The sequence below is a fragment of the Octopus sinensis genome, linkage group LG1 (genome assembly GCF_006345805.1).
Source record: "Octopus sinensis linkage group LG1, ASM634580v1, whole genome shotgun sequence".
NCBI classification, from domain to species: domain Eukaryota; kingdom Metazoa; phylum Mollusca; class Cephalopoda; order Octopoda; family Octopodidae; genus Octopus; species Octopus sinensis.
Window position 1 is genome coordinate 159,792,795 of NC_042997.1, and position 26,490 is coordinate 159,819,284.

A 26,490-nucleotide genomic window follows, 5' to 3' on the forward strand; every position below is an offset into this window, starting at 1 on the left:
GGGGGTTTAATGTTTACCTGGGATTAATTTTGTTATTGATATATTAATAGGTGTCTGTTATTTTTATTTTGTCTTCATATTAGTTTCTCCATAAGTTGTGTTTTGCGCAATTTTTTTACTTCATGAGGCTTGAAGGTTTTTCGTCTTTTCGTATTTTTCTTTGATAAAAATTTTGCCCCGTTCATTGAGTATTTATTCTATTTCTTTGCACTATGTATCCACGCGATAAATTTATAAACGCTTTAACTATTTCTTTTAAAAATCAGTTACTCTTCATTCTTCGCTAAGCTAAGTCTCAGTTTTTATCATTTCTCTATTTCTTTTGAATATTGAGCCGTTGTGTGTTTGAAAATATTATTAGTGTTGATATTATTATTGTTTGTTGTAATATTATTATTTATTTATAGTTTCTTGATAGTAATTTTTACGTCCGGTGTTTAATTGTTATAAAAGATATTACGTTTTACTTTGAGAATTAATATTAATAGGCTATATTTCTTTTACTAATTAGATAATATTTTCATTAAATAGTATTATTTTTTAATAAACTAGTTTTTATTTTAATATAAAGTTTATGTATAACTTTTGTATCGTGTGATATATTAAATCTATAGATATTATACTGGGATATTAATATAACGTGTTTATATAATTGATTTGAGTATATTTGTACCATTTCAAATTTTCGATTGTATTTTTCATGAATGGAATCTATTGAGTATATTAATTAGACGCTTATAATATTGATAAATTTAAAATCTAGATAGATTAACAGAATTGTTGAACTTAGTAATTTAGTTTGCTTATCAATATTAGTTAGTTCTTGCTATTATTTTGACTTTGATCGTTGTTATTATTGTTATTGTTATTGACTGGTTTGGTAGAGGACTGGTGATTGGGATTGAACATCTTCATAGTGTATTGTTCTTTGGTTCTAATATTTCTGCACCTTTCTTTAATTTGGGGTTGATAGGTTTTCTTACTTTCCATTAAGATATTATTCTCGCCATTATATTTTTTATGCATTTTTATATATATTGATAGATATTAATTATTATCTCTCTCTCTTTTCTTTTAATATTATATATATATATATATATATATATATATATATATATATATATATATATATATATATATATATATATATATATATATATATATGTAGGTGGCTTATGTATTTGTAATACTATTTGGTATTATATTATTTGATATTTAGTCAACTTTATTATAGTTTGTTATATTAAATCTATACATACTACACATGTATATTTATTATATAGTTAGCTTATTTAAGGAGTTTGTCTATATTTGAAACATTTCTTATTTTGATTACAATTTAATGACTTGTACTAGCTTTGTGTATTTTATTTAATTTTAAAGTATTTAATTATTTAAGTATTATTTTATTTTTCACTTATGTATATTTAGGATTTTCATATACATATATATATATATATATATATATATATTAAAATATATTTATTAATTAATTCTTTTATTGTTCTATTTTATTTTTAACCTGATGAGCGACTATATTTATATCGAAGTGATTTCCCTTCTACTATAATCATTTCATAAATATAGCCGCGAAACACGTGTCGTTTTTCTACCTATTATATACGTTTTTATTATTATTTTTGCAATTTACTTAATCTTTACATTTTATTGTTATTTTAATTTTAAATTTTCTATTATATGTAATTTTCTAGATGGTGTAATTTAATTGTTCATTTTGAATTGTTAAAAGGTGTTTTTTCTAATTTATATATATATATTATATTGTGTGAAATTCGATTTAGTATTTCTGAATTGAATTTTTTTCCTTGTAAGTTTGGATTTTATTCCCTCAAATAATAATCTTATATTAATATATATATATATATATATATATACAAATGTACTCATGATATATCTAATATAAACTATAACAATTCATTGTCACTAAAAATTTAAATCTCTTGTCATTTTGAAAATATAATTCTATATTTCTTTTAATGTTTCTCTGATTTCTACACTCTACTTTTTTGGGAAAATATCGAATCACTCAATTGATTTTATTTATATTGTCATTTATTGTCATTGAGTTACAAAAGAAAATGACTTTGCCAGTTAAAAAATACTTAAGTAATGATTTATTTTAGATTTTGTTCTGATTGAAACTAAGAAAATATTTTGTTATACGTTTTGTTGTTATAAATAGAAAGAGAATTTATCGAATGTAATTTCTTTTGAATCAATCTTTTCGTATTATGGAACATATTTTTGAATACACACTCTTTAATATTAATATCGACAATAGTATCAGGTCGAGTTAGAGTATTGAGTTACCTTTTACAGATACATTACAGACAATGATTATAATCTCAACGAAATAATCGACGTTTGAATTTTGTGGAGGCACATGGCCCAGTGGTTAGAGCAGCGGACTTGCGGTCGAGAGATCGCACGTTCGAATCTCAGGCCGGGCAATGTGTGTGTTTATGAGCGAAATTCCCAAGCTCCACGTGCCTCCGGCAGAAAGTAATAGCCGACTTCTGCTGACTCTTTCGCCATAACTTTCTCTCACTCTTTCCACTTGCAGCTCACCCACGACGTACCGGCGTACCGTCCACGCAGGTAGCCTATACGCCAAGGAAACTGGGAAACCGGCCCTATGAGCCTGGCGTGGCTCGACAACAACCATTGAATTTTGATTTTGGTTTTAATCAACACGATATCAATGCTTATAAGAGAATGCTAGAGTCGATTAAATTGATCAGCGAATTCATAGCAGATATTCTTTTAAATTTCAATAACATGAAAGGTTAAGTCTGTTTAGTTTTGAATTCATATGCAAACAGAAGAAATAGATAATTTACTTGTTATATTAGCCAGCATCAGCAAATGATTAGCTGTTCATTTCATTTTATATATGAAAAACATTAAAACCTGGTGTACGTTGAAATATTTCGTTACCGTTCCCGAAATTTTCGTCCCGGCATGATCGGGGAAGAGATTTCAGTAACTATTTTACTGACGTATATAACAAATCAACTTAAATTAATATATACGCTAGTTTATGTGGTTCATTTTGCCACAATTCAAAATATTTCGCTATTTTTCACGTAGCCTAAAAACACTGCGCACACAAGCGGATAACATGTGGATTTTAAGTGTGCAGCGACATAGTGAGTAAATGTATGTACACTGAGTGATCGTTCATCTTACAAGAGACGGTAGTCAACTGTTTCTCGAAATGTAGTATACAGTCAAGTATACGCCATGCAAACACAGATAAGACAGGATGTCATAAGTGATTCGGGCTAAATATCAACAACCACAACAGCAACTACTACTACTACTACTACTACTACTACTACTACTACTACAAAACAATATAATGCTCAAACATGCACCGAATCATAACAAATCTGTGCAAGACTATTATTAATCAATATTTTTATTTTCTGTTTGTTTTCAGCTACGACGGAATATCACGAATTTCATATGGGATTATGCAAAGATCTTAGCAAGAAAGTCTTTGTATGGCAGGATGGAGAAGCACTTACATATTCTCATTGGGGACCTACAGAACCCTCGAATCATGGTGGGATTGAAGACTGCGGTAGCTTTAATCCCTACATCAATTATAGATGGAATGATATTGGTTGCCACGTCCTGAACAGTGGGACACAAATATGCGAGATAGTTGTTCGATAAATGTGAGGTAAAACGAAACGTAATTCACACAAATGCAAGCACACACACACAAAGATACACACATACATACTCATACATCCACCCACACTGTATATATATATATATATATATATATATATATATATATAAATATAAAGGGCATTACTATACATAAATGCCTCACGCTAGGAGGGACTCTTAAAGTCAAAGCTACCGTAATAAACACATTGTACCGAACGCCGCGTTCGGTACAATGCGTTTATTATGGTAGCTTTGACCTTAAGACTCCCTCCTAGCGTGAGGCATTTATGTATAGTAATGCCCTTAATATAAATAAATATATCTAAAGGGAATAATTAATAATTTCTTCCCTTATGAGGTTTTTCACGCTAACTACATGATAAATTCTTATAAAGATTTCATACTATTGTAAAATTGTATATATATATATATACATACACACATATACACTCATGCGCGCGCGCACACACACAAATATAATGTTAACTTTGGTTGTGATTGGTCGGGAATTTATAATTGATTTCACGTCTTTTGTTGCTATTAGTAATAAACCAGACGGGGGCACATAACCTACATACTAATGGAGATAGAAGTTTGAAAACAAATCTTAAACGAAATTCATCGTGGAGAAAACCCTTCTTGTTGAAGTGGAGTTATTTCTCATTGACCAGTTCTAGTCGTGTCCGAACATGTCCGTTTATGTACGATTTCCGTTCACTAGTCAGCAGGCAGGGCATTCGAATTTTTCTCATAAAGGCACCAATTAAGCATCTTACTTTTAAAATTTGTGAACCTATGACGTTCCAAAATTCAAAATGTGTTTTTATTCGGTCCCTTCATGTGAAATAAATTGTGTTGAGAGCACGGAATTCTCCACTTGATGACTACTGAACGAAAATCGTATATAAACTGACCCAATTTATACACAAGCGGAAGTGGTCAAAGGGGAATAAATCCGTAGGACCTAGAAGAGATTTTGCTTCGAAGAATATCGTTTCAGACATTTTGTCACAATCCGGGCCGACTCACAGTGTATTTTTAGTTCCATTACTAAAATGGTTCTCTGCTTCAAACTAGGAAATCTGATGTTTCACCAATAATGTTAAAAACAGCAATACACGTGAAACCAATGGTAACTTTCCCACCAGTCATAACCAACGACTACACTAAATATAATTCCTCAAATCTCTTTCAGAGTGTGCCTATTAGCAATAATGAACAAGTCACCCATTATACATATATATATATATATATATATATATATATATATATATATAATATTAATTAGAGACAAAACCACTATTTTGCAAAACAAACAAGTAAAGACTTAATCAATACATAAAATTTTAATAAAAAGTTAAAAAAACCGCCACTACAATTGTTTCTTGTCCTGATCGACAATCTTCAGGTGGATTTCCAATAAGTCAGTTTCAAATTATATATATTATATATATATATATATATATATATATATATATATATATATATATATATATATATATATATATATATATATATATATATACATATATATATACATATATGTATGTATGTATATATGTATATATGTATATATATATATGTATGTATATATGTATATAACATGAAGTATGTTATAGAAAATATGGGCTATTTACGGAGTACTCGTAGAGAGCCAATGCGAAATAATACAAAGTAGAGGACAATGAAAACGCAAATCCTAGGCAGTCAACCAAATTCCCGAACGCATAAATGATGATATTCAATCAACGTAATTGAATCATATATATTTATACACGTCAACATAAATCATGCATGTATAACCGTAAAGATTTTCCAGGGGTATATAGAATAAAACCAAACATAAAAATATAGGAGAGATATAAATGCATATAAAAATATATAAAGGTTAATATAAAATCACATATAAATGAAGATTACATGTAGAAAGTTATGCGTAATAAAAATAGGGGGCACAATGTAGATGAGAGATTGATAACTATAGGAATAAAGATGTCAATTTTCAAAGTGACAGACCGCCTAAAGCGTCTAAAATTTCTTATACATCTAAAATACGAGATAAATGTGACACAAGATATCAAGGTTAACAACAGTAAATAAAAATTATCCGAAGAATAGGAGGGTGTTCATGCATGAATTATGTGGATGCGTATAAATATACATGATTTGATTACATTACCTTCTTCTTTTAGTGTCATATTTATATTTATTTTTATTGAATAAGTTCTCATTAGAAGAGAAGAAATTCTATTTCTAATGCTTTTTATAAGATCCTCTTTATAGATTATGAATGATTACTTTCATAGTTTAAAGATTTTATGTTAGAGTTAGGTTTCATGTAAGGTTCATGTAATCCTGTATTTATACCACAGTTATCGTCTAGGTGGTTGATAGAATACTTCTCATTCTCTGTAGTGATAGAAAGGCCGGATAGTTTTTAAGCAGTTCTAAATGAGTCCCCCACCAAATTCTTGGAATTCTTTATTAATGTTGTCTGATATATTCTCACAAGTTCGGTCACTTCCACTGAGTCTGAGGATCCCATTGTTATATCAAAGAAATTTGGTGTGTCCTTTCTTGCCCAAAATTTGTTACCAAATTCAATAGTAGATTTTCGGGCCGTGAGGATTACATTGATTTCTTTCATACTGATCTTAGTATAGTTCTTAGCAAAAATGAGAGCACTATTTAAACTATTAGGGTTTATGGAGGAGTAGTAATTTTGAATGTCAATTGGCAGAAGTTTATGTTGATCCTTATAATTTATATTAGAGAAACAAATTGTTGCATTTTGGGTATTAGTCCATAACTCAAGTTTAATCTTTTTCTAAGGGAAAGTATGTACTTATCCAAAATAGCTTTACAAAGCTTTCCTAAGTCTGATTTATTGGAGCAAATGACTATAACTTGAGTGTTACTTAAGTAGTTATACTTATGGTCCTTAATTGTATCTTAGTCATTGCCTGTAACCTGTGAGCATAATATGCTTGCATATGTATACTCAGGATTAATATAAGTAATTATACCGGTAGTAAAACGGATATTTCTATCCCTTAGACGGTTAATCCAATCTCAAACTCTACTAACTATACATACATACATACATATATATATATATATATATATATATATATATATATATATATATATATATAGACACAAGTTATGTGGGTTTAGGTCACATACATTATTATTATTATTGAAAAAATGCAAAGTCTTACAGCTGTTTCTAGGATATCCCAGAGTGTGGAATATTCCGTAATCAGAGAAAAATAGGGAAAGTGAGGAGGGTACAGATTAATGAAATGACAATATAGATGGCAATAGTAAAGGAATAAGGAGATGAAGAGAGAAAAGAAGAAAGAAACAAAAAAGTTCACAGCTCAATTTTCCGATCTTGTAGAAACAAGTGCATAAGTCTTTCGGTGCAATTCTACGTAGATCTAAGTTGGTTAAAGTCCTGATATTGTAAACATCCAGAAAAGGCGCGAACATATCAACGTTCAATAACAGAATGTTAGCGTTATTAAGTGGTAATTAAATACACAAGTAAATGAATAGAAAGAGAGGTAGATAGAGTGAGGGAGAGTTAAGGATTGGCTTTAGGATGAAGTAAGGCATATAAGTATATAGTGTCTATGAATATAGTGTGCAAGGATACCCGAGAAGATTAGAGAGAGGATGAGGAGATAGAGGAAGATAACGTAAAAAATTTAACAAAATAGAGCAATGAAAGAAATTTTAAAAGAGTAGTAGTTGTCAGTGGTGTTCTTCTAGTCTATAGGAGTTGGAGAGAAAATCTAGTAGTAAATTCTTGTGTCTGTTCTGGCTAAAATCAGTGGCTTTAGAGTTATTTTTAACAATAGGGTTATAGGTGTGTAGGCGGTCGAGAATGAAGGAACTAATTGAATGTTAAATTATTTACGAAATTGGAGTTAGAAGGAAATATTAGGGGATTTATTAGTTTATGGTTGAAAGTAAATTAAAGTTGAATTAAAGAATATTGATCTCATAAAGTGATAAGGTAAGGTAGATAGAAGAGATATAAGAGATGAGGTAGATAGAAGAGATATAGGAGAGATAGAAGAGATATAGAGAGGTATGTGTTAATGATCACCGGAGTTTGTATGTGGGTGTCATTCGTGGGAGGTGAACTTACATTTAGATTTATGAAAGACTTTAAAAGCGTGGAAGAATTTATGCTTACACCTAGCGAAGTCTTCGTTGTGTTTATTAAGCAATTGTGATGAGTTACAGGTTAACATGTTGAGGGTTTCTTTTAAGCACACTCCACAAATGGAGTGTTGGTCCTGATACGGGATATCCGAGTCTATTATTGCTCAGGAAAGTTTATATTGTATTTTTCTATTAATTAGATGGTGTACGTAGCTGGCTAGTTACATGGATTTGTTATTCCCTTTATATCTAAACGAGTTTAAATGTGGATGATATCTTTGTTTAAAAAATGTAGTAGATCCACTGCAGTAGCTAAAGAAGTTATTTTCTATGTTGCGAACGGTGCATTAGTATACGACGTTGAATCTTCTGCATTGGGCTTGCAGCGGGCAGTCTCGCCCGGATCAGCAATTGCAGCTGTCAATTCTACGATAGTTAATTGGGGATAGAGATGAAGTAGTGCTGGTAGTAGCTAGCGTAGTATTAGTTGAATTGATCGTAATATTGCTGTTATTATTGCTGTCATTTCTACTATTAATATCAACACAAGCGTTACTATTATTATTATTATTGTCTCTACCGTTATCGGCATCGTTGTTATAAATATTGTCATTACCATTAGTAGTAGTAGTTGTAGTAGTAGTAGTAGTGTAGTAGTAGTAGTAGTAGTAGTAGTAGTAGTAGTAGTAGTAGTAGTAGTAGTAGTTGTAGTAGTTGTTGTTGTGGTGGTGGTGGTGGTGGTGGCAGCAATAGCAGCAGCAGGTGCGGTAGTAGTATCATTGGTAGTAATGTTAGTATTAGCAGTGGTAGAGGAGGTGGTATTAGTTATGTTATTATTGCAACTATTTGTAGTAGCGTTTGTGGTTGGAGTGCTAGTAGTATTATTATTTACAGTAATGGTAATGTTGTCGTTGGTGCTAGTATTAATATTATTGCTAGTCCTATTAGTAGTTGAAGTATATGTATTATTAGTTGTAGTGGTTATAATATAGTTAGTATTGTTAGTATCAGCGTGCCTGTTAATGTTTTCCTCAGTTTCAGCTGTGCGCCCATTACTCTCCGAGGAGGGGACTATATTGTGTATGCTTAAGTTGTTTAAAGTAGTCGAGCCAGGGGCATTAGATATGTTATTGCGATAGCGTTTTCATTGTGTAGGTCTATGGTATGCATTTAGATTGTAAGAGCTAGGTTTACGTTTGTTAGATGAGGTGATAATTGATTCTATATTTGGTGTAGATAAATAATTTCAAAGTGGATCTGTTAAAGATAGAATAGTACTTATGGTTACGTGGGCAATTAGATTCTACTATTTTAAAGAATGCTTTAGCGGGGCCCTTAACATTTCAAGCCAATGGAGACTAGATCCCCCGCCGCTTTTATTAGGCACGTGTGAGGAGGTGTAATTCCTAGTAAATGTTAGAGGAGAGTTGGAAAGTCTAGTATTAGTATTTATACAAAACTATTTGATTAAATATTCTACTTTATTTCTTTTTTCTTTCTTCTTTCTTTCTGATTTTATTCTATTTTTTCGTCTTTTTCTTTTCCCTTGTTATAAAATTAAACTTAAAGACGAATGATGTCATTCCATCAACGCGTGGGGGCTGGTTGCTTTCCTTCATACATTAAATTTTAATTTCTATAATTTTGAATTTTGAACTCGACAAAGACAGGCTAAATTTCATTCAACCAATAAACTATCTATTACAATCCAATCGGGCTCTTCGTCTTAACTGTTTACCTTTGTGAAGAGTTACATAAATTCTTTTAATATATCAAAATCGATTAGATTGAGATGACCGATTTTATGGTACACAGAATAACAATAGGAACACATAGAAATTCTGGAAGTTACCAAAGCAACCGGATGTCTAAAGAAAATCTTAATGTAAATTATAGTTTTTGTGTTTTATTCCTTCTTACAGGTAGCTTGTCAGCCCTGTTACTTTCACTAGACCCCAGTGTTGAGCCCAATCCTGGGCCAATGGATTTTGTACCATTTAAATACGAATCAGAAATAGAGAAATTGTGTGCATCAATGTGTGCATCAAAGACTAGCGATTCATTGCTTCGAAAGCTTAAATTAATTGGTGAGAGCAATTCATTTAACATAATGGAAGCAATTATTGAAAACTATCGTTCAAAATTAATATTGCTGGGTGTAGACAATAAAGCTAATAACGGATAAGGGAGGCGTTATCGAAATTATGGACAGAAGTGAGTATATTTCGCTTAAGAAGAATTTTTAAATGACAAAACTTCATATGAAAAATTAACTGTCGATCCAAACCCCAATTACAGAGAGGAACTTGACAAAATAATTCTGGAAATGGAAGAAAACAATTTCATTAATAAGGTCAAATCAAGGATTTTACAGTCAGAAAGAAGAACACCTGTATTTTATGGTCTCCCTACAGTACACAAACATTCGAAAGAATTCCTTTCATGCGCCCAATTTGCAGCGGATATGAATGATAACAGAAATGTTGATTTATACAGAAGGTGGAACATGTAAAGATTTCCATTTGGTGTACGCAGCAGAATGCATGAAACACAACTTGATTGATGTTGGTTGTGCAACAGAACAATTAAACAAAAGATTTAATGGGCACAGATATGACGTCAGACACAATAACAGTAGTTCAACAGAACTTGCTGAACATTTTGCTTCAAACGGCTGCAATTTTGAAAAAGACTTGAAAGTACATATTCTCAGAAAATATTCTGAATCTGCTTCATTTTCTCTTCTCAAAATGCATGGGGAGAAATATGTTTGCGGATTATTAACATCAGGCCCTGGAGGAATGAAGAAAGTGATACGAGAATATCATCAAATTTATTCAAAACTGTTTACTTAAATATTTTTTTCTTTCCTCATTTTTTTTCAGTTCTTTTCTGCCTTTTTCTTTTCGCTTGTTATAAAATTGAAACTTAAAGACTGATGAGGTCATTTCATCAACATGTGGCCGCTGGTTGCTCTCGTTCATACATTAAATTTAAATTTCTATAATTTTGAATTTTTATCACTTCTTATTTTGAACTCGACAAATACAGGTTTACTGTCGAAATATCGTTCAACCAATAAACTATCTATTACAATCGAATCGCGCTTTTCGTCTTGGCTGTTTAACTTTGTGAAGAGTTACGTCAATCCTTTTGAAAGATTATTATTAATATTATCATTTTTATTATTATTATTGAAATAAAAATAGAAGTAATAATTTTAACGCATGCGCGCGCACACTTAATCATACGCACGTAATAAACATGTCTATACTGAGTATTCCAGACGCATCTTAATATTATCCTGATATTGTCCTTTATACACCCTGATGATCCTTCATACAAGGTACTTAAAATGCGAAATTATATATTTATACATGTTTTGTAATTTTAATTTTGCTTCTGAAATGAAACAACTGTAGGTGAATATGTTAATTAATCAATAAATTTATTTGTATCCATTAGATCTCTCAGTTTTCTAACTCGATAAAAATATTTGATATATATATACATATATATATATATATATATATATATATATATATATATATATATATATGGTGGATTATCCATCGAAGACGATGAATGAGGGTTCAGCAAATAACCTTCAACAATTCCTAACGCTTGCGACACCGCATGCGTACCTCAATCCACCAGATGTCTTGCAAACTTTCTCACAAATGGTACACTTGCACGTATTCATTGGATCAAAATGTCTTTTTGAGTGGACAGCTAACCCAGCTTTGCTTAGTGCTTTGAACCCACAGTGACACACACAGTCATTGTTTGGTGGATTTTGCTGATATATACTTACCCTTCACCCAACGGTAGGTGGTGTATATACGCTTGTTGTCAACCTTTACGCTTTTGCCCGCGGTTGTAGATTTCATTACTAATTCAGTTCTCAACCAAATTGAATGGAGTTTGTTTTAGCAATGATGGTACAGTACTAAAATACGTTTGGATATAAAATAATTGAAATTTGGTTCATTAAAAGAAATAGTTAGATTATGATATGTGAGGGCAGGAACTGGTGTAAAGCGAAAAGTTAACTTTGAATTAAAATATTTCAATTATTTTAAAAGTAAAGTGGCTTTCAAAGAATGTGCTCAATAAGAATTATCTTTTGCTGAAAACTTCATTTAAACATTATTCATTTAAAAATAGTTAGCTGTGAAAAATGTAGTGTGACATTAAGTCACAAAAAATGGTAATTCCAAAATTTGAATTTGTATCAGAATATCTCAGCTATCATAAGCGTAATCTACACAACGGTGGTGTTCAAATGAAATAACTCTATGAATAGGAATCTTATTCTGAAAAGTTCGTCGAAAAATATTCATAACGAGAAGTATATTTTGGATGGGCGACAATGGTGATCATTCTAACAAATCAATATATTTTTGTCATTGTAAACTATTTAACGTTATAAAGGCCATTTTGAAAAAATCCTGATTTGACAACATCAAGGACTGAAGAGATCACAATACAATGAACATACTACACATGACAGATTACCACTAAACCGTACAGAATTTTACCCCAACTACTGGCTGTATTAGTTAAGGGGACTTTGGCAATGATGAGTCCTGTGAAAGACAGTATTTGATGTCAAGGACTCATTTAGCCTGATAGCACAGGGGTGTTAGTCGGAATTTTAGAGCGACAAGTTTCGAATGTCTGTAGCGCCGTGCTGGCCACCTTTATAAGCTGTTGTTACAATTATTCTGCGTTCGAGCTGTGGAGTGGTGCTTTTTTATTCATGAAGTTCTGTTTCCTTCCTAAATGAAAATAATTCAGCTGATTGATGTCTTAAAAGCATCGATCTCATATTTGTTGAAAGTTGAAGTGTTTTCACGTGATGCCATAATACAGAAGACTTTATTGAAGCATTGAGCTGAATACTTAAAAAAACATAACAATACAAATAACCTATAAGCCATAAAACTCATAAAGAAAATGGAAGATGCGAAAAAACCTACATATATGTTTCAGTTCGAACCCCTAGTTGATATGCAATTCTAAGCATTTGATAATATACTAAGAATCGTATCATTTTTAATCATACGGGGCAGAACTTCTTCAGGCTTATTATGAGCTTATAGAACTTCGGTTAATATTTTCCTTTGAAGGATGCATAGAGAATATTAATAAGTTTAAGAAGTTCGATCCTATATATAATATAAGTGTATCTAGGTGGTGAGTTATAGATATTAGTGAAGATGCTATATAATACAAAATAGATAAAGTAAATAAAAATTAATTTTAAAAACAAAAAATTAAAATAATCTAAAATAAAATGCTTGTAAAGAAAGAAGATAAAAAGGGATAAAAATAAAATCAATAATAGAAATTAAATAAAAAATATATATATGCAAAACATATATAGTATATATATATATGGGCAGCTGCTGAGCAAAAATCTTTTTTGTGCATGGCACAAAAGATTGTACAGCAGCTGACCTGGCTTCATCAAACCCAAGCTCGCAGGTGGGACTACACACAATATACAAGACCACCACAGCAAACAGACCCAAGATGGACACCGCCGGGAACAACATACACCTCACCTCGATGCTCCTACTGAACATCAGAGGACTGCAAACACTCAGTAACAGGACAAAAATCCCGTTCTTGAGAGACTTTGTCGCATGCAATCAAGCCTTATGCATAGCACTTACGGAAACGCACCTGAAACCGGACATAGCAGATGCGGAATTACACATACCACAGTATGTTGTACTACGGACCGACAGAAAAGAAAGGAGTCATAGAGGAGTTGCTATATACATCCGTGAGGACCTCACACCCCAGGTCCTTTTGTCATACTCAAACTCGGTGTGTGACACACTAATTGTACATATAAGGCAAATTGATGTAGTTATGTGTGCTACATATCGCCCTCCAGATGCCCCAAGCCATGTGGGCAAGTTTGAAGACTGCCTTATAAAAATAGAAGTTCTAATCACATTAGAACAACACATAAGTGTACTTCTTATGGGAGACTTCAATCTACCCAATGTCAGATGGCCCGAGGGTCTTTCTCTCCCAGGAATGACAAGATGTGAACGAGGACAGGCGAGTTCCCTCCTGAACCTCATCAACACCCTGTACATGGAGCAAGTAATAAAAATAGAAGAAGTTCTAACCACATTAGAACAACACATAAGTGTACTTCTTATGGGAGACTTCAATCTGCCAAATGTCAGATGGCCCGAGGGCCTTTCTCTCCCAGGAATGACAAGATGTGAACGAGGACAGGCGAGGTCCCTCCTGAACCTCATCAACACCCTGTACATGGAGCAGGTAATACTCCAACCAACCAGGGCAGGTAACACACTGGATCTCTGCTTCACAAATGACATGGATCTCATCCATAATGTGAAAGTGACACCGACACTACTCTCGGATCACAACATGGTAGAGCTGACCATGTACGGGCCAAAAGAGAGCACGGACATGCAGCCTACAAGAAACCCTCAGAATCTTTCCAGCTTGAACTACCATAAGGCAAACTGGAAACAAATTGAGAAAGAGATCCTCAAACAAGACTGGCCTAAATGTCTCTCCTCGCCAGACATCGACGTGAAACTTCAACAATTCATGTCTGTAACGCAAGCCATATGCTACAAATGTGTCCCAGAGAGAAAGGCCACTGTACACAAGAACAGAATCCCCAGAGAGGGGAGGACTTTAATGACACGGCGTACAAAAATTTCAAATCGCCTAAACAAACAGATTGAAATCAGTGAAAAGTCCCGCCTGAAAATAAAACTTGGAAATTGAAAAATGTCTGCAACTCTCCCATGAAAAGGAAAGAGCAGACAAAGAAGCCTGGGCTATAGACAACATAAAATCTAACCCCAGAGCTTTCTACAGGTATGCCAAAGAAACAGCTACGGTGCACTGTAGGATAGGGCCACTCCTTGAAAAGGATGGCACACTCACAGGAAAACCAATGAGGGTAAGTGAAATACTGAATGAGCAATTCAAGAGTGTTTTCACTCCACCCCTCGGGCATTTCCAAATCACCAATCCAACTGACTTCTTTACCACTGCAGATATAAAATCAGAGGCGGCGACGATAAATTACATCGATATAAAGGAAGACGATGTAATAAAGGCCATAGATGAAATGAAAACAGACTCAGCTATTGGCCCCGATGGATTCCCGGCAATCCTCCTAAAAGTATGTAAGAGAGTCCTAGCAAGACCACTGCAGATCCTCTTTCAGAGCTTCCTTGCAGCTGGAAAACTTCCAAAAAAACTGAAGGAAGGTAGGAGGTAGCAGAGCAGAGGCCAAGAACTACAGACCTATCTCTCTCACCTCACACATCAGCAAGGTCATGGAACGAATAGTCAGAAGGAAACTAATCACCTTCCTTGAAGAAAATGACTTGCTGCCCGACACCCAACATGGTTTCCGACCAGGAAGAAGCTGCTTAACTCAGTTCCTACAACACTATGACTGGGTGCTGAAACAACTGCTCAACCACTCAAATGTGGAAGTCATATATCTCGACTTTGCAAAGGCCTTTGATAAAGTCGATCATGGAATGATATGGCACAAACTGCGTGATCTTGGCAATGTTGGAAAATTGGGAGAATGGCTTCATGACTTTCTGAAGAATAGAACATGGTTCCGGGTTCAGTCCCACTGCGTGGCATCTTGGGCAAGTGTCTTCTACTATAGCCTAGGGCCGACCAAAGCCTTGTGAGTGGATTTGGTAGACGGAAACTGAAAGAAGCCTGTCGTATATATGTATATATATATATATGTGTGTGTGTGTGTTTGTGTCTCTGTGTTTGTCCCCCTAGCATTGCTTGACAACCGATGCTGGTGTGTTTGTGTCCCCGTTAATTAGCGGTTCGGCAAAAAGAGACCGATTGAATAAGTACTGGGCTTACAAAAGAATAAGTCCCGGGGTCGAGTTGCTTGATTTAAGGCGGTGCTCCAGCATGGCCGCAGTCAAATGACTGAAACATGTAAAAGATAAAAGAGTAACAGAGTATAGAATTTAGATAAAAGGAAATATAAATAGTATAAAATATGAACAAAAATAAAATATATATAATATAAATTTTAGATAAAAAGTAAAGTAATAATACTAACTAAAATCATTATATAAGAAAATAAATGAAGGATAGATTAGATGAAAAATTTATTATTCATCGGTTATAAATAAAACTAGATTATTCCTATTGGTTTGGTAATAGATACAGTTCAGGAAAACTAAGGATGGTCTCATATATAAGCGTCATATTTGAAATCAAGCATAGATGAAAGTTTGAAGAAATTGATCGTTATGCTATGTATTTTTTATGCCTTACTTATAAACCATTATTTATCAATATATACAAAATATGTATTTAAATCAATGTGTTTACACATTGTCACATCTATATTTTCCCATACTTACACGTATTTATTTGTATGTATATATATATATATATATATATATATATATATATATATATATATATATATATATATATATATCACATACATATAAGTATGTATGTATATATATATCTATATATATGTGTGTGTGTGTATATATATATGCATACATATATATATGTGAAAGATGTTATAGAAATAAAGATAGAAGTATAGTTGTCAATATTACAGAATTAAGATATTAAGTACTTGCTGTTGAGAAGAATATTGAATACTCCGTTCCAGGAAAATGAATTGGAAAAAGTTACGTTTTCAAAAGGCTGAATAATTAACAATGTAGGGGCGTTAAAGCTGAGACAAAGTCGTAAGAATGTATTTTCTAAGTGTTATAATTATCGGTATTACATTCACAATTCACTATTACCTTATATCCGTTATGGATTTCCCACTTCCTTCATGCCAAACTGGATTCGCAATTCTTATTCTATTTTTTTAATTATTTATACATAAACATAATCAACCTACTAAATACCGATAATTGTAACTTTCTTTAAAAAACAGTCTTACGACTTTGTCTCAGCTTTATTTCTCCTACATTGTTAATTACTTAGCTTTTTGAATACCTAAAATTTTCATTTTCATTTTCCTGGAACGGTTCTTTTCAGTATTTTAACCCCAGCAATTACTTACTATCTTAATTCTGTAATATTTAAAACTATACTTCTATTTTTATTTCTGTACCTTACATTTCATTCACACAAATGAATATAATTTTTTACACTAAAATGTTTTTTCTATTATATAGTGCTATTTTCTAACAATTTCGTTCTTTTCTTTTGTATTCAAGTAGGCTAATAAAAACTATATTAATTAGCTTTCATTTTAATTTTTGCACAAAAATTTCATATTTAAAAGAAATAGCTTCTTTAAATATACACCATACCTTATATTACTGACATATTACTTATAACTGTCAAGCCATATCCTAATTCAAATATAACTATGCTGTCCCATTGAACATCTATGTCTTATTTCTTTTGATAAATGCTTTATTTCGAGTGAATATTACATTTCTTATTTTCATATAGAGGGAATGTTTCTTAAACATCTTTCATTTATATTTTCAAATAACCGTTGACCGCATCAGTTTCAGTTTTTTCACAACTAGATTCAACAGCGTTTTTTTTAGTCTGCTTTTGATCTTTCATAAGGATAAGTATGTATATCCCAATATGTTATTTTTCTACTTCCTCCATCAAGTCTTCTGTAACAATAATAATAATTTCTTGAAACATTCTTTTTTGCATTAAGGAGAACAGTAATATGAAATTACTTTAATTTAATAAATTTCCAATTATTCTACTATGTTATCTGCATGTTATTATTGCTGTGCGAAACGATCGTATGCATGAGTTAAAATTCTTTTTAAATTTTTAAATCTCTTCATCTTTAATAGTTTGTTCAGTTTGTAAGGGGTACATTTCCATAAATTCTTATCACAAACCATAGTTATGTACATATACATAAGTATATGCATGTATATATATATATATATATATGTGTGTGTGTGTGTGTGTGTGTGTGGTGTGTGTGTGTGTGTGTGTGTGTTACGTTTATATATTTGTTGTGCAAGATTTTTTATGTGAAGTCGTGTGTTGAAACAGACATTGTTGTATTTCGGAATGGTCATTTTGCCAGTTTAGCCAATAAAAACACACGCACTATATATTTGGTGTTACTTTGCTTCGGTGTTATTTCTATTGGTTTGGTAATAGATATAGTTACGATCGCATTAATGGTGGTGATTGTGATAGGATGGGGAAAACACAGGCGCACAAATATATACATACCTACAAACATACAAGAAAGCAAAGGACCACTGATGCGGTCACAGGAGTGTGACGAAAGAACTCTGGCCGAAATAAGATTAAGATTAATGTAAAAAATAAATAACACTGAAGCAAAGTAACACCAAATATATAGTGCGTGTGTTTTTATTGGCTAAACTGGCAAAATAACCATTCCGAAATACAACAATATATATATATATTATTTATTCATATATTTATATTTATATATACGCGCAAACAAATGTATACGTATATACACACATGGATATATCAACACAATTTGCGTAGCTATAATTACATATATTGAATGTTTTTAATATGTAAATATTATTAGAAAAGATACCACTGGTGGGTCGCAAGGTTTTACAGAACATACAATTTTCCATCTAATTTTCAAACGTTCTTCGACTAGTATTACTAAATTCCCCTGGAAATTAAAAGACATTAATATAAGTTTTAAAATTAGATTTAAGATTAAATGGTCTGCAAATCCTCACCACCCACTTGATAGAATTTGTCAACTCTGTACATCCGAACGCTATAATATTCTTTTTTTAGTAGAAAATTATTAAATGAGAGGATTAAAAAGTTCTCACCATTCTTACACACTCCTAAATATCTATTTGGTAAATATTATTAACCATTCCTTAAATATTAGTATCACTTATATTTAGGTCTAGTATTAACCATTTACTAAATTTGATCCTTACTGAATTAGATCCTTGTTAGAACCAGAATTTATATCCATATTCTAATACATATAATATCATATATATATATATATATATATATATAATATTACATGTAATATTTTGAATTCGCCTTAAATGGTCCCTTTACATACTGAATACTTGATGGAATTGATTAATAATTAATTAATTTTACCCTCAATTGTTGAAATTATATATATATATATATATATATATATATATATATATATATATATATATATATATATATATATATATATTCCAGTAAATCATTCAATCTTATTTATTTCGTACTATATATAAATAACATTCCCTTACCTTTAAAGTTATTGCATATCCGTTACGTTATTTCTTTCTTACTTTTCAACAGTAAAGTAAATTATAGAACAATTCATATTTTTTTGGTTATTTTTAAATTTAAATATCATAATCGATGTACCTACTAAATAGTTCCAATGTATTTTAGTAACCTATTGACTATTATACATAAATTTAGATAGTTTGGATTTTTTCATATTGCATAATATGATATTCCTTCTTACAACCGAATATTCTCCAATTTACATATTAACATAGATAATATATAACAATTATAAGCATATTATACTACATTATAGCCAATGCCTAAATAATACTCTCATATAATCTACCAGCTTTTTTATTTCATTACATGATAGTTTTGTTTTCCTTCCCCCTGTTCAATTTTTTCCTTTTCTAACAGATTAACTGAAAAATTCTAAACATTAAGCCTAACCTTATTGCTTTATCTTTTCTAATAGTATTTATTTATAAAACATATCTTTGACACAGGGTCTATCTATATAATTATAACGATATAAATTTTGTTGATATATGCATGTGTGTATGTATGAATATATATGTATACATTTCATCATATATATATACACACACACACTTATATACATTTATATATATATATATGCATACATACATGCACACACTCATATCTATGTTTGTAGGTATGTATGTATTTGTGTGCTTGTGTTTGCCACTCCTACCAAAACCACCACCATTAATGAGATAGTGACTCATGTATAGCTTTCCTGAAATGTATCTATTACCAAACCAATAGAAATAATTGATTTTTATATACAACCGATAAAGAATATTTTTTCATCTAACCTATCTTTCATTTATTTTATAAGATAATTTGTTCCCTTGTATACTTAAGTATTATTACTTTTATTTTTATTTTTATTTTGTACTATATATATTTCTTCTTTTTATTTAGATTTTATACCAAATATATTTTATTTTTTATTTACATTTTCTACTATCTATATTTTCTTTATTTACATTTTATATTATATATATTTTACATATATATATTATTAACTTTCTATTTACCATCGATTTTTTTTCTCATTCTTATCTTTCTTTACCCTTATTATTTTAGGTTATATTTATTTTATTGTTTTCTATTTTGAATTTTTATTTACATTACTTTGTACTAAATGGCATCTTCACTAATATCTGATACTCACCAACTAGATACACGTAGATTATATATAGGATCTAACTTCTTAAACTCATTAATATGCTCTATACATCCTTCAAAGAAAAATGTTAACCTTAATTCTTTAAGCTCATATGAACCCTGAAGAAGTTCTACCCAATTTCTGAGCTTATAACCAAAATGCTTATAATTGCATATAAACTAGAGGTTAAACTGAAACATATATGTAGATTTTTCACACCTCTCATTCTCCTTCTGAGCTTTACAACTTATAATTTATTTGCATTATTATCGTTTTTAAAAATTTCAACTTCTTTATATCATATAACTAAATTATTCATTCCTCCATCTTTCTCCAGTTTCTTCTTTTTTCCAATAATGATGATAATTATCACTGCAAAATCCCCTAATATATGGCAGAAACTTTCTCCTTATATGATAGTGATTATCCAGTGGAATATTTTGGGCTATATAATGCTTAATGTGGATCTAACTTCCTCGAATTAACCCTATATATATATATATTATATATATATATATATACTCGTTTACTTGTTTCAGTCATTTGACAGTGGCCATTCTGGAGCACCGCATTTAGCCGAGCAAATCGACCCCAAGAATTATTCTTTGGAAGCCTAGTACTTATTCAATCTGTGTCTTTTTGCCGAACCGCAAAGTTATGGGGACGTAAAAACAACACGATCGGTTGTCAAGCGATATTGGGGGAACAAACACAGACACGCAACCATATACAAATACACTATATATATATATATGACGGGTTTCTTTCAGTTTCCGTCTACCAAATCCACTCACAAGGGTTTGGTCGGCCCGAGGATACAGTAGAAGATACTTGCCCAAGGTGCCACGCAGTAGGAATGAACCCGGAACCTTGTGGTTGCTAAGCAAGCTATTGGGTTGTCCGGAAATTTCGTGCCGATTTATAGTAGCTTATATTTCGACTTATTTTAAAACATGGTTGAGTCCATAAAATAGGATTTGACTACACCTCCATTTCGAGCATAGTTTAATTTATCTTTTTGTGGAAGAAGGTTTATGTTCCTATAACCTGTGTTAATATTGTAACCATTTAAAATGGAAGATAAGAAAGTTCATTTTCGGCAGTTGATGCTTTGGGAACCAAACAAAAATTGTTCAGCTGGGATGTGTTACTCTACCCTCCATATTCACCAGATATTGCTCTTTCGGATTTCCACTTATTCAGGTCGCTGCAGAATAGTCTTAATGGTAAAAATTTCAAATCCTTGGATGACGTAAAAAGATACATTGACAAATTTTTTGCCATGAAACCCCCTCAATTCTGGGAAGAGGGTATTTTTAAGTTAAAAGAAAGATAGAGACGTATTGTGCAACAAAATGGTTCATATTTGGTTGATTATAAATGTGGCAGCAAGTATTTATTGACGTCTTTCTTTCCTTTAAAAATCGGCATGAACTTTCCGGACAACTCAATAATTACCACACAGCCACTCCTACGCCAGAATGCAGGTACAAACTTGTGGGTACGTATACACGCGTACGCATGCATACACACGTATACACTCGTACATGCACCCACATACACATACACAGGTACGTACACACACGCACGGACGCGCGCACATAGTCACATAGTCACACGCACACAATCACACACACACATACATACATACATATATATATATATATATATATATATATATATATATATATATATATATTTCTTTATTATAGCGTGATAAATAGCAATTCTCACGGTTTCCGTGTAAGGGAAGGAGTAGTTAATCAGAGTGTCACGCCATTCGATTTATTTGTGGAAGCATTTTCATTTCAATTTTAAAAAACAGCAAGCGAGAATTGAAAACGAGAAGATAATTCAATACGAAATAAAGGAGACAAGATATCTATTCTGTGCGAGAAGTTATAGTTATTTCCTTATTCTGAAACTGTCTGAAGTGCTATTCATCACAATATAATAAAGAAATATGAATTACTTACCAGTTAGTCACGACATCCGAAGAGGAAATCTTCACGTAATTACATTCTCAGTGCTATTAGTATGCGTGGGCAGTAATATAGCTTGCAAGGAATATTATGGAACTCGTGTTCCACCACCTGTAACTGCCATTCCAGAAGCTGACAAGTTGATTAAGATGTCAAACATTCGATCACGAATTGAGTGCTTCTCTCTTTGTATGACATATTCCGAATGTGGTATGACTATTTACAGCGTTTCCGACAAAGTATGTATCCTGCGTAAAATCAAGCAACTACCAGGTGCCTCATCATTCATTGATATTCCTGCAAACAGTATTTACACCTTGCTACAAGCCCGTGAGTAGTTTTCTATACTTTGTGTGTGTTATGCATAATATTAATTTTCTTTCAACCCATGTAGGAAAGGCGTCTTATATCTGTGTCTTTTTATCTGTATTATTGAAGATGATATCGGACGACCTAGCGAAATTTGAATGCTACTATTTCTTATCGGTCAAGCAACGACGTAAAGGTTCATTTTTGGATCACATTACGCATGTCCTGAAAAATTATTCTTAAAATAATTTAATAGGTAGTCATGGTATCTTATCTTAAATCTGTGATGTATCTCTGCCTACCTAACATCATCATTTTTTCCTAAGGCGGCAGGATGTTTGATTGAAAGCGATTTAGTTGTTATTTCTAAGATGTCTACCAGCCACATAGGGGCTACCTTTCGGTCTGTATTGTGCGGATCACTGGTTTAAATCAATATCTCTCCCAGTATGGCGAATTGGGAAAATGCTAGGGCTCCCCGAAATAACGTGTTTTTTTTTTTAAATTAAATAAAAGAAGAATAATCTATAGATTGAACGCTATTCATAATTATCCCGAATATCATATTAGTACATAATGTTTATATGACCAACTCCTCTCTCTCTCTAAAATAGTACTTGCTTCTTATTAAAAGCAGTGTAGCAACAAGTTCTGAATATCAAAATTTTTGGAAAAGTCGTTCGAAGGTAATCGCCTTGAAATACCACGTTTTCAATTTCAATGAGCAAACCTTTATATTTTCTGAGCTTGGCGAATTCTTTTTCCGAGATATTATTATCATAGGGAATACTCATGTCGATCAATAAACAGACATCATTGTTTTTTTCTTCTATAATATCCGCTATATTAGGTATGATGGTTCGGTCTGTATATAATGGAAAGTCCCTAAGAATCGTTACATTTTTTTTTTTACCTCAGTTACAACTTCAGAGTGGTGATTATACCACTTGTCAGCAGTTTTGATTTTATTATGCCGACATATCAACCAATGTAGATATTGACTAATTCTGTCATTTCCTGATTTATACTCTACTAGTGCTGAGACTACATCCAGAGCTTAGGTGGTCAACTATTTCAATCACATCATTGCAGAATCAGCATTTTGGATCTACTCCATTTTACATTGCATTGGGTCTGTAGTACCGGGTCAATATGCTTTGATCTTGAGTAGCTGAGAGGAAGCCTTGCTCTCTGCTTTTAGCCCTGAGCTCCGTAGCCACTAATGGTTAGCTTCTGGTCAACAGCTGCTTGTTTGCTATGTGTCGCATATTTGTCATGGAGTGGTTTCTGCTCCCATCTATCAGCCTACTGCTCATGCTTTGTTTTTGGCAACTAATCTCACTTCTTTTGTAACAAGAGTTGCTACACGTCTCCCCAGGTCGTTCAACCTGGGCATCATGTATGAGATCAATAGCAGATTCTTGCACAAATTTAGAGGTGAAAGTGAGTCACTATTGAAAATAACACAGATGTTCATATTCTGCAGATAGTACTCCATTAGAGTGATGTAATTAAAGATTCGTATTCCTCAATGACATATGCTTCAAGAAATTTGAAATTACATGGGTACTTTTTTCCTAATTCTCATCTTTTACTCTTTCGGGACTTTCTTATTTATCCTTCTATCACCCTATCGTCTTACAGTATTCTTAGTTATTTATGTATCTCATTATTCCACAGTGATGTAATGAATTTTTCTGGTAGCAATTAGCACCGAGCATTTATCTATAGCAAACTGCATTCCATTATATTTACTGTACAGACTCAGTGTTTGGGTAAAAGTAATCCAGATCTTACTAATTTTCTGTATATAGCTAGAGATCATCCATTTAAAGTGGTTTATTTTCATCTTAGTTTTCGTAAGCGGGACTGGATTTTCTCAGTATGCTTTCAGTGGAATTAACATAATCACTCGTATTTTATTTAATATTCTACCAATACTATATATCTATCTACCTATCTATCGATATACATTCACTGCTTTCTTCCAAGGAATCTAGTGCTGTTAGCTTAGTTTTTCCTTGGAGCTGGATAGATTGGAGTAATCTCGAGTATAACCAGCCGAAATTGACCGGTGTTTGGCCAAGCCTGAGCTTTTTTCTTGGTTCGACTTCCATCCGTGCAACATCTATATTACTCCCCATGCCTGTCGTTTCTTATGTCTCTGCCGTAAAGCTTCACTTCCACACAATCCATCTTAATTTAATTCGTCCTTAGTCGAAAGATACCTGTTGTTAATGTTCTGTAATTTTTCATTTGTATTTGTGTACAATTTCTCCGTTTTTTCCCGTCTTTGTTTGCGTATACATTCGCTGTTTTCTTCCAAGGAATCTAGTGCTCTTAGCTTAGTTTATTCTTGGAGCTGGCGAGATTGGAGCGATCTCGAGTATATCCAGCCGAAATTGCAAAGATATTCTGGAACTCGACTGAGGAAAGAAAACTCCGAACAACCCGGTTTTTCTTGTCGGTTTTTTGTATCATCTATCTTGGTGTTTTGTTGTCCCATTCTATATCATCTAGCCGTCTGGATGTTTTGTATTCTTGTCACATTTTTGTATTCCTTTATCTATTCATATATATATATATATATATATATATATATATATACACACACACACATATATATATATATATATATATACATATATATGTATATATGAATATGTATATATATATATATAAAGATATATATATATATGTATATATATACGTATGTATGTATGTATGTATGTATGTATAAATAGTAGATCAACAGTTAAACTTGATTTCTTTCTACATTCTCTTTGCTCCTATGACAATAGATCTACATTTAATTATATGCTTCATCTGGTGTGAGGCCGCTTAATGTTTCTTTCCTGAATAGTGGTAAGCAAATAATAGGTCAATAATTGCTGACTTCTCCTCTCTTTTCATAGTCATTCTAGATCAATACTCTTCTTCCTTTTGTCATCCACGCTGGTGTTCCATTTTTTATGTATTGAATAAATTATGGTCGTATATAGGTGTGTATACTTGGAAAGTTGTAAGCCAGAAACAACGGACACCATTTGTCCCGGGATGTTTTCAGTTTGGTATTTTCTTCAACATACCCTTTAGTCTCTTATCCGTGATAGTTATATTTCCTTGTGCCCTTCCACCTTCCATTTCTCTTTGAAATCCCTTAACAGTCAGATTTCTGCCCAGAATTTTCTTGCTGTTGAAGCATCTGGCATATCGTTTCCCTGATATACTTTTCCTTTGTTCAGTTGTTTATAGAATGTACTTCCATTGTTCTTGAAGAGCCTATTCTTCTGTCACTGATGTGTTCTCTGTTGGCATCTATAATTTTTTCCCCTTCCCTGCTTTGGTTTCTTTGTTCTCCTTCTCTAACTGTTTGCAGTCTTTTCTGTCTTTCGCTGTTTCTTTGCCGTCCGTTCCTGAGCCTTTCCTTCAACTTCTCCTTTTTATCAATGTATTTATCCATCCTAAAACTCTTTTGAGCTGCACAATTTGATTCTCAAGCCTTCTTCTTCTCCTCCTCCTCCTCTTCCTTCTTCTTCTTCTTCTTCTTCTTCTTCTTCTACTACTACTACTATTATTATTATTATTATTATCATCATTATTATTATTATTATTATCATTATTATTATTATTATTATTATTATTATTATTATTGTTATTATCATTATTATTATTATTATTATTATTATTGTTATTATTAATGATCTGACAGTGTTAGTGGTATCATGCACAGTACAAAAATCAGTGAGGAGGGGGAGTCATCTTGGATGATGCCTCTCCTGATTTCTATTTGCCTACACATCGTCCATATGCTGTGAGTTCTGTCCTACACTTCGCCTTACTTTTTCCAAGCAATCACTC

The 26,490-nt window shown here is 32.2% G+C and overlaps 1 protein-coding gene across 1 annotated transcript in view; it reads left to right on the top strand.

The window, feature by feature from the left end:
* The window catches only part of LOC118764579 (macrophage mannose receptor 1-like), a 21,857-nt gene extending 18,101 nt beyond the window's left edge, over positions 1–3,756 (top strand). The window contains exon 3 of the mRNA XM_036505474.1: positions 3,464–3,756. Within this exon, the coding sequence (XP_036361367.1) occupies positions 3,464–3,702 (239 nt within the window). The 3' untranslated portion in view covers positions 3,703–3,756. The remainder of the gene's footprint in view (positions 1–3,463) is intronic.
* The last annotated feature ends 22,734 nt before the right edge of the window (positions 3,757–26,490 follow it).